The following is a 15,572-nucleotide window of genomic DNA, read 5'->3' as shown; positions in this document are numbered from 1 at the left end:
ATATTTCTCGATCGTCAATTGGTTAAAACAGCTGTCAGTCATCTCGGTGAATGACGGATTTAGTCTCCACCCAATGGGACTGTTGCTGTGGTCGTTTTTCTTTCCATAGCAACCACAAGCCGACTGAAGAAGTGTGGTGACAGTGTTTTCGGCCTCCTGAGCCGTAGTCCTGCACTACGTTTCATTCGTAATTTAAGTAGTTTAGGCACAATTTCTTATTAAATAGCCCGAAATCTATATACTCTATACTCTACTTGAATGCGTATATACTTGAATGTGTAATAGTAGGCAAATAGGAACTTCTGAAAACAAAATTCAGTGTTAAACTTATCTTGAAATTTAACTCTCAGAACAGTTAACTATTTTAACTGCAAGTTTTAGACAAGAAATAATCTGTATTAAATTCTATTTCATCGTATTTAAATACAGAAAAGAAAATCAATAAAGTAAGAATAGAGTAGATTGAGTGAAACAAGATCAGCAGAAAATTAAATTAGAAGTTATATCTAGTAGATGTTTAATAGAAAGTATGCATGAAAACGAGAGACAATGAATAGCCTTTAGCAAGGAGACATCTTAAATGCAGCTGTGCAAACATATGAAATACAAAAGTACAAAAGTAAAAAGCAGAAAACTATTAATGTACTATATATGTAGTAACTGAAAACGTGTAGGATATGAGAGCAAAAAGTACACGGCTTGTGTACTGTGCCTCTACAGATGGTCCTGTAGCTATACACAATTGCCCTGTCAGTATTCTTAAATCTAAACGCTAAAATATGTGTAGATTATTCAACACTCACTTCTCACTTTATCAAGATGTTACATTCAAAGATATATGTAACGTATGTAACTAGTGTTTTAACCAGTGTGTCTTGAAATGTGAATGTTTTTTGAAGTTCTTTAAGACACCTACACATGTAATCTTTTACTGTTTAACCTTAGATTAATTAGCCAATATTTATAACTTGTGGTCACGTGAGTCGCTCGCACACGCCTTCTGTTTGGATTGTATCGCAGACTGTGCAGATGACGCACTGATGTTCAGTGTGAAGATGGCTCCTTTTCCGGACGAGGTGGATGTTTTCACTGGCCCACACTGGCGAATGAAGCAGCTGGTGGGCCTATATTGCGAAAAGGTGTGTACAAATATAAGTTGGTGGTTAATTTGGAGTTTATCAAAGGCATACATGACGGTGTGTGGCTAAAGCACGAGTGGACGCCAGATAGCACGCTAGCTACCTTGTGTCTAAAGCAGTCAGGATTGAGTCAGCCGAGGCAGGTTGGACAATTGTCTCACGACTGTGTAGGGGCGGCGGTGTTTAGACTTGTTGAACGTGAAGTTAGCGTTGTATAGATGTGCTTACTGAGCCAGCACGTCCGTCCATGTATTTGGTTGCTCTGATAAAACGTCAATAACCCATTTTCTACCCAGCTAGGACTTGCTAACTGTTTTAGCTAGCTTGACTAACTTACAGGATAGCTTGCTATGCAACATATTTAAAGTATCACAACGCAATTTCTAATGTTCCGACAAACCTTATTACAAATACAATACGAAGAATTTGCGGATATCTTGTCAAAATTGGACTAACTTCACAGTACGTTACGTGTCAGATAAGCCCATTTTGCTACACCAGCTAATGCACGGCGGGTGTGTGAACGTAATCACGTACACAGCGTACTGCTGTAACATTACATTCCTGTGCCGTAACGGTACCACAACTGTTGTTTCTGGGTTTACATAAGAAATGCCATTCATTGTGATTTTAATACCACCTCGAGAGGCGTTAATGACTGTATTTATCACACGAAAATCAATAGACACACAAATGACGTAACATTTTATAACAAACAGCTGATCGTTTTTGTTTTTTCACAGCTGTCAAAAACCAACTTCTCCAACAACAATGATTTCCGGTCATTTCTTCAGTCACTGTGTGCCACCTTCAAGGAGTTCAAGATGCACGAACAAATTGAGAACGAGTACATTATCGGCCTGTTGCAACAGCGCTGCTGCACTGTGTACAACGTGCACTCTGACAACAAGCTCTCAGAGATGTTGTCCCTCTTTGAAAAAGGGCTGCACAACGTTAAGGTAAATATGCATCAGCATTTTAAAGAGTATTTTACTGTCATGGCCCCTAACTGCACTTGTTGCACCTTTTAAATATATAGCTTAACAGAAAAAAATACTAGGCTTTACTTAAGGGGACATCATATATGGGCTCTGCAGAGCTCTGCATAACACACTGTTATTAGAGTAACTATTATGTTAACCACGCAAACACTGTACCACTAAGAGTGACATCAGAATTGTTATTTTTCATGTATACATGTGAACTGTGATGGAAATTATAGTCATTCCTTTTAAATGTAGGGTAATCTATATCAAAGCTGTTGGACAAATTGTAGGATGCAATTACATACGATTAGTTAAAGCTAAGTGTTTGTCATAATATTATGGAGTTACAGCGTGCAGTTTTATTTAATAAGAAAAACTGACAAATGCTGAAAGAAGTAGGCTGGACTGAATAAGGGAGGGCTATTTTTGTGATCTGCTTAACAGGAGACAAGAGTTATTGTTCTCTCTCAAGCCATGGGCAAACCCAAAAAATGGGCTCTCCAGAATGATGCAATTGTGTAAATCTTAACTTCCGCTCTGCCCAAGTCAGTTTATAAAACAGAAAAGAACATTCTTCTGCTTTGAATTTAGATCCTGCACTCTGTTCAAATGAAAAGATGTTTCTCCTCAGATAAATAATACTGTGCTGATAATTTGTTTTATAGTTGGAAGACTTTATACTGAATTTTCCTCAGTAGTTAAACAGACTGTTCGGAATATTCGGTTTGACAAGGTTATACAACATGCTAAAATAATCCAGCTACTGCTAAGGTGGGTGACTACTCATTTTAAGAAATTTAGTTATGAAAAGACGGAACTACTAGATGTTGTAGATGGGCTTGTACAGAAGTCTCAACTGCCATGTTCTTCCATGTATTAATAATTGTTATGTGTTTTTAGAATGAATATGAACAGCTTAACTATGCCCAGCAGCTGAAGGAGAGACTAGAGGCTTTCACACAGGACTTTCTGCCCCACATGAAGGAAGAAGAGGAGGTATAAGAAGTTCACATTTCTTCATGTTTTTAATGTAAACATCTTTTAATTAACTGATTTCTCAAAGAATGGGTAAGACTAAATTGTTTTCACAAACATCAAAAGTAAAAGCAGAAGGTCAAGCTATGGAAATTTATTTCAAGAATGTGTTTATTCACACCCCAGGAAATTGCACTGTTTCAACCTGGTTGTAAACTAAGGAGATTCTTTGCAGGTGTTTCAGCCTATGCTTATGGAGTACTTCACCTACGAAGAGCTCAAGGACATCAAGAAGCAGGTGATAGCACAACACTGCAGCCAGCAGCAGTGGGACTGTGCTGCCGAGGTGCTGAAGGCTTCAGTTTGTGGAGCCAAGCAGAGGAGCTGCAGAAGGCCTTTAAATATGCTGATCACGAGAAGACAGATTATGGTTAGTGAATATACTTACAAATGTTAAAACTTTTTTTTCTAGCTGGGAGTGATCATGAAGAAATGCTTAAATGTTTATCATAACTGCTTTGAGGTTCTAGCATATGTGAGCCTTGAGTGGAGCACTATCTCCAGGTGTCAGTATCACTAGTGTTCATTCCATAACCTGATTTCAGCCAGTAAATTAACAATTCATTCTCCCAGTTATTCTGTGTACAGAAGTCTGTACTCTTTTCAAATGTAGGTACATAAATAATATTGTGACAAGGACAATTAGTGACAGTTTTAATATGTTATCAAGTAAAAATACCAACCTGGTTCCAGCCTTTAAAATGTGACAATCTGTTTTCTAAATACCTTTGAGTTTTTGACAGGGGTTAGTTAATGTCTGAAGATATCACTTTGGGCTCTGGTTATTTGTGATTGACATTTGTAATACTTTGGTCAATTTATAAACAACTTACTAAAAATAGCTGTTTGAAGAACAAATGGAAACAGTATTTTGCAGAACTTGCAGTGAAATAGGTCTTTTCCCAGCAGTTTTTAATTTGTCAAAAGCAAGACATTTGTTACTAATGATATTAAACATTTTTCGTTCTATTCAAGTGTCCAGTACACCACAACAGTGTGACAGTGAGCTCGCATGCACAATATTTAGAGCCTGAGACTGGGGCAGCTACGTGGAATTCAGTCAAATCATTTTTATTACTTACGTCTGTAGTTTGACTACTGTAAAATGTCCTCCTTGAAAAGGTCCTATGTGCAAGCAGTGCAGTGTGTTTTGACTATAGAAGTAATTAGCGTCATGAAAGGATAAATTGTTTTGGAAAGTAGATGACATTTGTAAAAGGTGCATTGCATAATTGTGGTATTTGAGTTACAAGCCAAGCTCTTTTGTCTTCTTCCCCAGAACTGGAAAAGAAGAAGGATTCTTCAACCCACATCTCTCAGCTCCCTACAGAAATAATGCTGAAGCTGTTCCATTATTTGGGCCCTGAAGACCTGTGTCGCTGTAGTCAAGTGTGCAGCTCTTGGACAGAGCTAGCTAAGACAGGCTCTCTGTGGAGGCATCTCTACCCTGTGCGCTGGGCCAGAGGTAGGCTGCTGAGAGCTGGTGATTACCTTAAAGACCAAAATATTGTTTAGTTCACTTCGTTATCCCTGCAAATTAAAATCACACTTGTTTGTATTACTGCATTCACTGAAGTGTGTGGTGGTGGTGTTGCCCTGCTGATAAATGTTTGTGTATCTCTGATGTAGGTGATTATTACAGTGGCCCACCAGGGGATCTTGACCAGGAGCCAGATGAGGAGTGGGTGAAGAGTCGGCAGAACGAGGGTCGGGCCTATCAAGAATGGGATGAGGATGCTGATGTTGATGAGTCTGGTGAGGTTTTGTCTTCACACCTCTGTTAGTGACTAAAACGATCCTGTATTACAATACAGTTTTACAACTTATATTAATGTATCACTTGGAGTATGTAAAGTTCTTTTCAGACAGAAGCTGCCAAAAAAGTGTCATTTGGGATGTGCTATTGCTAGTTTCAAACCCACTCATCTTGTCTTTAGCACGCTATTAAATCACCAGTTTATGCCACAGTCAAATATTTGTTGACACTGATAGCTGTAAATGAGTTTGATCTTACAAAAATCTGTAACTGTGAGTCCTCAGTAACTGTGCCACCAAAAGGCATGTGTGGCTGTCTTTGACACATAGAAATGTGCAAGAGTTTCTGATTGGCTATCCTGTTGATACAGGGTAATAAAACCATAGTGTGATAAACTAAATGTGTTTGTCCATGATCCTTAAACAAGGCACTCATGTATGCTCACATGCTCTTGCCCTTCATTCACCTTTTATGAGTTTGCACTAAACCTCTAGACTTAAGGCTGAACTCTGGCATAAAGGTAGTAAACAGACCTGCGGTATAGTGACTGGCAGTGCCCAGTAGTCCGTTCTCTAAAGGTAATGATTAAAATTGGCTCTGTATCTCTAACTATATCACCTATGTTGCTTTTCATTGTCTTTTCAGATGTGTCCGGTCATAAAGTGGGCTACATGGAAATCAGTACTGCTCAGCGAGAGAAGAGGCTTCTGAATGGGATTATCCAGAACCTTCTGCCAGCTGTGGGTCCATCTGTCAAGTCCGTTGTTCTGGCATACAGTTCTACGGTCTCCAGTAAAATGGTATGTGATGTAAAATCTTTATTTTTACACTGTAATCAGACAGTACTCAATTATTAAGCTTGTTAGACAGAACTGTCTCGTGAATACGAATGTTGACTATATTTGTCCTTTTCCAGGTTCGTCAAATCCTCAGTCTCTGCCCCAATATTACTCATCTGGATCTGACACAGACTGATGTTACAGACTTTGCATTCGACAGGTAAATATTAAAAATGACTACAGAAGAAACATAAAGTGACTTATGATTATACACAGTAGCTATGATATCACATATATAACAAAGTTCAATGTACTAGATCCACAGCAGCTTAAGTTGCTTAGTTGTACATTTGCCATTTGCTCAGGGCCAACTTAGGTCGATCTTTTTTTATGTATAGGAAACTCAGTACTGAGCACTCCCTCTGTCCTCCCTCTTACAGCTGGTCATCTCTTGGAGCTTGTCTCTCTCTGGAGCACCTGGATTTGTCGGGGTGTGAGAAGATCACTGACCACACCCTGAAGAAACTGTCTGTCGGGCTTGGCGACCTCACATCTTCCACCTGCTACGACAAGCGCTCAGACCGGCGAGCCAAGCTTCTTAAAAGCTCCCCAGTACCCATCAAACTCATGGATGAGAGAAACTTACATCCAGTGGGACGGAAGCGGCAGGCCATCATTTTCAAGCATGGGACTGGCCGTTGGGGTGCTGCCTGCACACCCACGCAAGTGTGGGTCCTGGACTCCTCAGACCTTGCTGATATCGAAGATGCCGCGGAGTGGAGCCGTCATGGCGGGATGTCTCTTCCTGATGCTGAAAGCCTTGTTGAGACACAGCTTGTGGGAGGCTCTTGCTGCTGCAGGAGAAGCAGGAGGCATGGGCACAGGACTGGCTCAAATACCTCCTATTTACATCAGCAGTACGCCATGTCTGGGGAAATGTTCTGTGGTCACTCCACCTGCTGCACTAGTGACATGGCCCTCAGGACTTTTGGTGGGCCCCAGTGCGAGTCAGGCACCACCAGAAACATCACTGCAGATTTTCGGACTAAATGCCCCTCAATTAGGGGTCTGCAGTGTGTGGAGCCTCAAAACAGGACTGACCAATCAGAGGCAAAGCGTTCACTGAGATTTCTCAGTCTCTCTGGATGCTATCAAATCACTGATTTGGGCTTGAGGTAAAGATCATACATTTTTTTGTTTTGCCAACAAACTAAAAAACATGCTCCTTATATACCTGAAATTGCATGATTTTCCAAACTTAGCATGTTCACATTGGTTTATTTGGAGGTTAGAAACTAATGTGATGCAGTGAGATGAACAAGTCGTCTGTGATCATATGTAAAATGCCACATTTTGTCAGAATGCACTGATGCAGTTTCAAAGCAACATTTTAGTGGTAACTGTTACTGTCTGTGTCAGCTGAAAACAGAAAATGGTGTAATAACTTGTGAGAATGTTGTCATTTGCGCAAGCACAGCCTCTTATCTTGGCAAACTCCTCCCTGCTAGACTGCTCACCTACACAGTTTGGATGAGATCCAGTATGATTGCGATTCATGAAGCTACATAAAATGGAGAAGTAGAAATCCTCATCAAATTGTGTTTATTGGGGAGAGAAAGGCTCTGTACATTATATTTGTTACAGTCAACAGCCTTGTTGGGCTAAGACTGGATTATCAGTGTCCATCTAGATGTTCCCACGGTTGGTATGTACGTTGTTGTACCTGTAATGATGTTGCATTGCACTGCATTATTTTTCAGGGCTCTGTCTCAGCGTGGAGGGCTTCCTGTCCTGGAGCATCTCAACTTGTCTGGCTGCCTCTTCATCACTGAGGTGGGGCTGCAGGAGCTGGTGTCAGCATGTCCTTCCCTCAATGATGAACACTTCTATTACTGCGACAACATCAACGGTAACACAAGTGAAACTTGAAGGGGTCTTTTTTTCTCCTAAACATAAAATTGTACATGTTTATAATCTAGTACAGTGTTCTGAGGCAGGCCTGTGTTAATGTTGAACTGTATATGGAGATGTCAGTGAATAGAAATGATTTGTTAGTTGACCATTTACACTGTGTGGCCACTGTAACACTAACCCCACTCACATAGCATGTGCCCGAGTGTAAGTAACCAATGCTGCTGTGGTGGAAGGTAAGTAGGCATTACAGTAGCCAGTATGATGCCTTCAGTATTCATCGTATTCAGAACTTAATGTAACCAGTTGCATTTTATCTATTCATTTTATACAGTCTGTAATTTTATAGCTAAAAAAGAAAGTTGCGAATATTTTTCAACTTGACATGCTGTTCAGTAAATGACCACCGTGTGGTGTTTCTCTCCAGGTCCTCACGCAGACACGGCCAGCGGTTGCCAGAACCTACAGTGTGGCTTCAGAGCCTGCTGTCGCTCTGGAGAGTGATCCTGCCAAGCAACACTCTCCTAAAATGTCACATCTCCTTTTTATTGCACTTTATCCTGGGAATACCATTTGCTGTATTTTGTGTCACTTAAAAATGTTTCTGGATGAAACTGTAATTTTGCTCCTGTTATTTCCATTTCCATCTATATTAAATGGAATCAATCCTTTAGAGAAGGAAAACAAGGGGTGATAAAAGATTTGAAGCGTTTGCAAATGTACATCCTGGTTCCTTTTTTTTTTGGTTTTGAAAAAGTAAAAACTAGAGAAACATGAACAAGTAAATAGTGTTTTCTGTAGTTTAACTGTTTTGTTTTTTCACTAAAACTATACTGATTTATGTAAGTCTGCTTCTCCCCTTGTTTAGCTGACCCATTTATAATCAGCGTAGTGTTAACTGAATGACTGTGGCATCACAGTGTTTTACCTTTTTTTGTTTTTACCTTAAACAAGCTTTGTAATTGTAATGTAATGGAGAGGGTGATTAAACAGGAGTGAACTGATCACTGCCTCCTCCTAGACTGATGCTGACTGTTGTGAACAGTTGTCACGTCGATTCACACACACACACACACACACACACACACACACACACACACAGTGTATAGTGTCACATATACACTCAAAACATTATGACCACTCGCTGATGAATCAAATAACACAGATTAGTTTATAACAGTGGCACATGTTGGATTATTTGCTTGGATAATTAAGACATTCAACATTTTAATAGGCTGACATTTTACTGTGTTAAGAAAAACTGGAGGTCTCCACAGCAGCGTTTCAGCCATCAGCAACATTGTAAAGTTCACAACGGTGGAATTTAATACAAGGTGACTGGATTAGACATGTAGATGTCAAACTCAGTACTAAATATTATCTAAATTTACCAGATATACATTTTATACATATGGTATGGTATACTTTACAGTAGTGTGCAAACATGTGAGTGTGATCAGCTTTATTAAGGCTAAAGTTCATGTCTCATATCATGAGCGGACTAGTGAGGCCAGGTACACCCACACAGAAAGGACGTTATTAGGGTAGGGGTGCACGTACACAGCCAGGGCAAACTCCACATTTGATGCCTGAATATTGTGAACTCCAGTGCTGTACACTGCCTCTATGATGGGACGGATCTCAGAGAAAGGCAGATGCAGGGGGAATCCTGAAATCTAAAAAGAAACACATGTCTGTTAGTGTTAATTTATGATGCGTGTCCAAGTGAGATCATATGCCTTTACAGAGCAGAAACTACTCTATCACTGAAATGATGGATTGATTACTGATTATATCATACGGTGACTCAGCTTAGTATCTGTTTTTTTTAGAGTCACACCCATTTCAGGCTTACCCTGTTGTCTCCCAGCAGACTCTGCAACTCGTGGCGGTGCCCCTCAGCCATGTCCCGCCCCCCACTCAGCTCCAGTTTGGGCAGGAATTGTTTGAGGGTGGTGGTGCAGTAGCGGTTCCAACGGGTTGGGTGACGAGGGCGCCACTCCATGATCTTCTCCTTCAGGATCTTTTCAATTCTGTGGAGAGTGAGACATGTTTTGCCTAATGTGAAACTAGTCAAACTTTTTTTTTACAAGACTCTGTGTTAGTTTTCAAGTCAGCAGCCACAACTTGCCTGTCCTGAAGCTCTGTTGCAGCTGCTTTGTCAACACGTCGATACACCAGCTCCTCTGGCTGGAGACAATTAGATTAAGCAGAAACATTGACAACATAATCAGAAAACCTACTGTTAGACTACACAGAAATGTAGAACACTCACCTGTACACTGGACAGCCCAGGGTGGGAGAAGGATCGAGAGAAAAAGGGCTTCCACAATTTGGCTTTTGTGGTGTCAAAACTCATCCTCATTGGTGAGGCATATTCTTGAACATTGAACCACACCTAAATAAATCAGAGAATATTAAATTACCTGCTGCAAACAACAGGAAGTTATTAAAGAAGCAGAGTGAAATGTCCCTTTGTGAATAGTCAATTTAAAGTTGTATAGCTGCTCTCTCCTCACTCACATTGTCAGCATTGACCAGGCAACCAACTATCTGCAGTGGGCAGAAGGTGTCATACTGGCCATAGTACTGACCACTGCTGGGATTCCAGATCAGGTAGCGGCTCTGCTCAAAGGTCAGGACATATGCTGTGGGTCCCTGAAAGATTAAAGATATAAGAAATATAAGTACCGCTACAGGAGGCCTCAAACTTTTAACTCGGTGACTAATAAAAAAGTGGAAAATATTTTGTTTCCCACCTCTGGTATAGCAGTGCCTATGATCAGCCAGGCTTTCTTGCCCATAGACAGAAAGAAGTTGCACAACAGTACAGCATGTTCTTCTTCATCTCCTGCTAGGAGGGTGAGGAATTGCTATAAACAAGAAGAGGAAACACAAGGCGCTATAAGACGGGCATTTCCCTCCTTTCATAATCAGAATATCTCAAAGGAAGTTTACTCACATCACAGGTGCTCCACAGGTCACAGGCACCAGAAAACGAAACCCTGTCTGGTAGAGAAGGGATGAGGGAGACAAATCGGGCAACCAGGCCCTGTAGAGGGAGAGAGTGAGTGGATCCAAATAAATGTGCACTACATAGAGGCGACAGAGCAGCATTCTACATACTGACCTACATTCAGTGCAACCATACTGACCGTAGCTTCCTGGGGGTTATTAGGGTATGCATCCAGTAACTCCTGTGGAGGGTTGAGTGGTCGAATGTATCGTGTGATGAAGACTGTCTTCCCATTGAGGTCTATGACTGTGGTAATGCAGGGTCGGTCTGGATATCCCTGTGCTGCATCTCTCTCGAATCTCTCTGAAGCCTGCAGTAGACGCTCATCCTCCTGGCTGTCAAACTGCACAAAAAGGTCAAAACTTAACTGTAGATGAATATGGGTCAGCACTGTGTAAATGAACTGATATGGCTGTCATGAATTTGAGATTTGGGTGAGTAGTTGAGTAAAAGAGGACGAGTGTTCTAATGTACTTTTACCTGCACTTCCTTTATCTAGTACATGCAGCAGAGCAAAATCAAGTAAGTGATACAAAAGGACGACAGACATAAGAGAAGATTAATATGTGGATGTAAAACCTCTCTAGTTAAACACATACACACTAATATGTTAAAATATGACAAAAAGAAACTTATTTAAAGACATAAATGAACTGAAACAAACGAACACAGTGATGCAGACTGAGAACTAAAGAGCTGACACAATCCATCCTCGAGGTTAGCACCTGGACACGACTTACCTTCTCCCGAATAGACTCCCCTGGCACCAGCTGAGGTTCGATGGTGATGAACACTGTGATAAATGCTCCCTCACTTAGGCTCCGCAAAATATCATAACCCCCACTGTTGCCATGGCTCCGCTCCTTACTGTACCCCAGCAGCACTGCTGGTGTGTTCACCTTGAATGTTCCATCAATCTGCCAAATGGAAGTGAAAAGAGCAGCAGTTCAGGCAGTCAGTGTTATTTTCAGTAAATAAGGCTACAACATCTGCTACTAAATACATAATATGGACTCTCACCCTGGACTGAGAATATATGGTGCTGAAGGGAATCTTGACTGAGCCTAACCAGTGCTTCTCTGCCCGGGTGTGTGTTGTTCCTCTGTCTTTGTCAGTCTGAAACGCAGAACACTGCAGTTAAAGGAACATGTGCTTGCGTAAATAATGTGAGTGAGCTGGGAGAAATGGAGAGTCGCAGTGTTCTACTCACCACTCCAGTCTCATAAACCACCTCATCAAATATGTTGATGAAGACCTCATCTTTGACGGACTGCAAGCTAGCAGTGCTGTAGTCACCATTCGGGGCACTATAGAGAAGAAGAAGGGCAGTTTACCAAATCAGCTAGTTTATGAGCACACAGTCTGAGGAAATGTGTCCACATCGCAGACAGAGTAGATAAAGTAGATCCATAAAAACTGACTTGGAATTGGCCATAAGTAACACGGTGCCCATTAAACACTGACATCTCACCAGCAATTCTGGACTAGCATGGAGCATCTCTGAAGTATTTGTTCTGGAATCATTTTCAGTGGAATATTTTCAACACGGTAATACTTTATGAATACTGCCTCCTGAGAATATTTATGATGTACTTACTAAGAACTGGGAGCTATTAAATAAGTCAACTTTCATTCAATATTCCTGACACAGTCTCAACTAGGTATACACATTACAAGTTCCTGGTTGTACAGGTGCAATCCTAAAACTACAAGTCACGAAAAAAATCAAGCTATTAAATGCACTGTTGTTCACCTGAAAGGCAGCTGTAGCTCCTCATTCCAGCAGGGGTTTGGCCCGTCTGCTGTGGTTGTCTGAAGCACTGTGCGCTGGAAGGAAACCTCTACAAATGGCCTCACTTGTACCTACATCACAGAAAACACACACATACAATACATAGAAAACACAGATCATACAGATCAGACTGCTGCCAGCTCTGCAGTAAGGTAGAGGTGTATTTTACCTGGCCAAAGAGCCAGTCGCTGCCCTGGATGGTCTGAGGCGACTGCCCTGGTTTACTGAAATAAAAACAAATAAAGTTTAACATTCTTTCTGCAAAATCATCACGTCAGAAATACAAGTTCTTATGAACAATTCTGAGGGTAAATAAAGTTTTTTTATTCTGTTCTTAAGTACTGTGAATTGGACTGGGTGTGCTGAAGACTCACTTGCTCTGGGGTCTGCGGACGGGGATGTCATAGGCCCGGATGATGTTGATGAGCAGTTTGATGTCTCCGTCTGACAGATTCTGAGCCGTCACCTTCTTCCTTTCTTTCCTCTGAGGTTTCAGCGGCCGCTTGGGTTCAGCCAACTTGAAAAGGTTGAGCCCCAGAATCCTGGTTGTCACAACATTTAAATTAACATCAGACAGAATGCCAGTTATTTATCAACCAAACACAAAGATGTTTGATTTAAAGTGTGGGATGTGGGATGATATTACCACTGACAGTACTAAGTCCCTCCAGGTATTTGTGATTTTATAGTCGCATTACTGATGTGTAGAGTGTTTATCGCAACATATTATTCTCAGGTGACTTTTAATGATGACTAACTGGTTTATACTGTGCTTCTTGATATGTATCTACTGTGCATTACTGCAATATATATAACAATATAATATATAATAATAGATCAACTCCACTCCTTTCTTTGTTCTTTTCATCATAGCAGCTGAAACAAGATTACATAATTGCAAATTAGGCAAAACTTTGCATTGTTATAAGTAACTATTATATTATGAATTTATAATACATTATAAATTACCTCTGCATTAAAATGTTGTTTAGCAAAATTATTAGGAACAAACACAATGGAGCCCAAAGAGAAGGCAAAAATTAATTTCCTCCAAATTCCAACAAGGACTGAATACTACAAGAGGTCGACGGTCACTACTGATACTGGTACTGACACTCAGGGTTCAAACTAAATGGAGAACAGAGACACAGAGGATGGGAGAAAAAGAAAGAAACTCTAAGCACATACCCAGGACCTGCACCACTGTTAAAAATGCATAGCAGAAGAATAGCAGAAAAATGGGACAAAAATTATAACATTCACTCTCTATAATGAAAAAAAATGTGCAGAGTACCACCCAACAGTGTGACTGTGATTGTACATGATGATGTATAAATCTGCTCGAATGCCATCAAAGTATGAAATTAAATTCTGGTTTTCTGTTATCACATCCACATGTTGCGAGACCTGCTCTAAAACACTGCCTTGAACAGTTCCAGAGAACAGTATTACTCAGCCAGGGGAATGCAGTGTTGAGCGCAAGATCAAACAGGCCGAAGCAGCATCAGGCCAAGAAACATACTTACATCAGCCTGTGATTTATATATACCCTGTCACTCTTTCTGATAGGTTGATTTGGCTGTTGATCCCACAGTTCAAGTTAATCCAAGTTATCTAACCTTTTCCTCTACAAATGGAGCAGGGAGTTCGGGCAATCTTTGTCATTTTTCAACTCTTTTTGACAAGAAGAATAAGAGTGGGATATACAGAAATGATCAATTACAATACAGAAAGTAGAACTGTTGAGTGGAAAGAAAGACATATCCTTATGTGACATGTAACATGCATAACTGTGAGAGATGGGGCTTAAAAGTGACACTATTTAGTCAGTTAATAATGGCCGGGGAAGTATTTACCCAATGCTTGGTATCTCCTCTTCAACCACTAAATCAGACAGGAGGTAGTGATGCTTGGCAAGAAGAAATCTGTTGATGACTGATTCTTGAATCTATGGGAAAATGAAAAACAAAAAAATGCTACACTGAGTGCTTTCGTGTACTAAATAGTAGTGCAAAAACATGTTTACATCAGATGTGTCTGTTCACCTTCTGAAGGTATTTGGCAACTAAAGCTCTGTGTGAATCCAGATGTTCTTTGGTGTCGATTATTTCTCCTTCCTTCAGTCTCTTCTCATAATCCTGAAATTATTTTAACCAAAGTAAAAAAAAAAAAAAAAGGAATTAGCTTAACGAAGAACTAATAAATCTTCATATTGCCATGATATCTGTACAATATATAAATATTTGGAAGGCTGACCTGGAACACCTTATCAGTGACCTCCCTCTCCAGAGCAGGAACACATTTGTAATTTCGAAACTCTGCAACTTCTTGGTTCCTGAGCCTGAGCAGGCGAAATCTTCTGGACCTCTCAAGTTCTTCATCAGTCACAAAGTTAAACTCCTCCTGGAGCTGCTCTAGACGAAAGTACTCCGGAGCAGTCACCTCTCCACTACTGGCCACCTGGTGAAGCACAGACACAAAGACAGAATGTTTCATTACAAAAATGAGAAACTTCAAGTCTCCTGGGTTGTTGAGACTTCTTCATTATGCACAGTACTGTGTTCTCACTTTTAGCAGCTGCATGATGGAGGAATTTTTTGGATCGTTCGGGTCCAGTCGTGACTGTGTTGCCCACTCCCCAATTTTCTTCATGTCATAGAGTCCAGATGCCCCAATATATGATACAGCATCAAGACGGCCCAAGCCACTAAAACACAGAGACAGAAAAAGATTAATATTACTAAAAGCTACTGTCGTTTCAATTTTTATCTATATAGCGCCAATTCACAACAGAAGTTATCTCAAGGCACTCGTTTGATAGTTTGTTACACAGACAACATTAGTAACAGACTTACAGAACCAAAACAGGTGTTTGGCCATGTTTTAGCCCATAAACACTTCAAACACAATACATAACTAAGGACTATTTTCTTAAGCATACTGTAAGTTATGTATTTGCATTAACAATCAATGAGCCTTGCGATCCATTTATGAGCTATGTTATCAGAAAATATGACTGAAAATACAAACAATTAAAGCTGCGAGCAGCGTTGAACGGGCCCTCGCACCCGGCGCCCGTCGGGGGAGCGGCGACCGCGGGACCCCGGCAACCGCGGGGTCAACGCAGGTCGCAGGGCACACGCTGGCGTAACAGTTCA

General features: G+C 40.7%; 2 protein-coding genes across 2 annotated transcripts; one reads left to right on the top strand and one right to left on the bottom strand.

Moving 5' to 3' along the window:
* Positions 1-983: 983 nt before the first annotated feature.
* On the top strand, positions 984-8,610 carry LOC108893030 (F-box/LRR-repeat protein 5-like). The gene is given in 12 exon segments (XM_018690811.2): positions 984-1,139; positions 1,883-2,098; positions 3,026-3,121; positions 3,336-3,450; positions 3,453-3,530; positions 4,440-4,625; positions 4,790-4,915; positions 5,562-5,716; positions 5,833-5,915; positions 6,136-6,870; positions 7,456-7,604; positions 8,034-8,610. Coding segments are annotated over 12 exon segments (2,115 nt in total). The 5' UTR covers positions 984-1,040; the 3' UTR covers positions 8,111-8,610.
* Positions 8,611-8,758: 148 nt separating this feature from the next.
* Positions 8,759-15,121, bottom strand: LOC108893029 (coiled-coil and C2 domain-containing protein 2A; the record flags this gene model as incomplete). The annotated part of the gene is made up of 18 exons (XM_018690810.2): positions 8,759-9,282; positions 9,462-9,639; positions 9,738-9,796; positions 9,882-10,004; positions 10,130-10,264; positions 10,366-10,479; positions 10,569-10,658; positions 10,762-10,965; positions 11,363-11,539; positions 11,643-11,738; positions 11,833-11,929; positions 12,376-12,485; positions 12,584-12,638; positions 12,789-12,956; positions 14,271-14,362; positions 14,460-14,552; positions 14,671-14,874; positions 14,983-15,121. Coding segments are annotated over 18 exons (2,320 nt in total), but the record flags the coding sequence as incomplete, so codon positions are not given.
* Between the last annotated feature and the right edge of the window lie 451 nt (positions 15,122-15,572).

Source organism: Lates calcarifer, unplaced genomic scaffold, assembly GCF_001640805.2.
Source record: "Lates calcarifer isolate ASB-BC8 unplaced genomic scaffold, TLL_Latcal_v3 _unitig_277_quiver_1407, whole genome shotgun sequence".
NCBI classification, from domain to species: Eukaryota; Metazoa; Chordata; class Actinopteri; family Centropomidae; genus Lates; species Lates calcarifer.
Note: the sequence above shows the minus strand (reverse complement) of the source record. Positions and strands in the feature narration are given on the sequence as shown.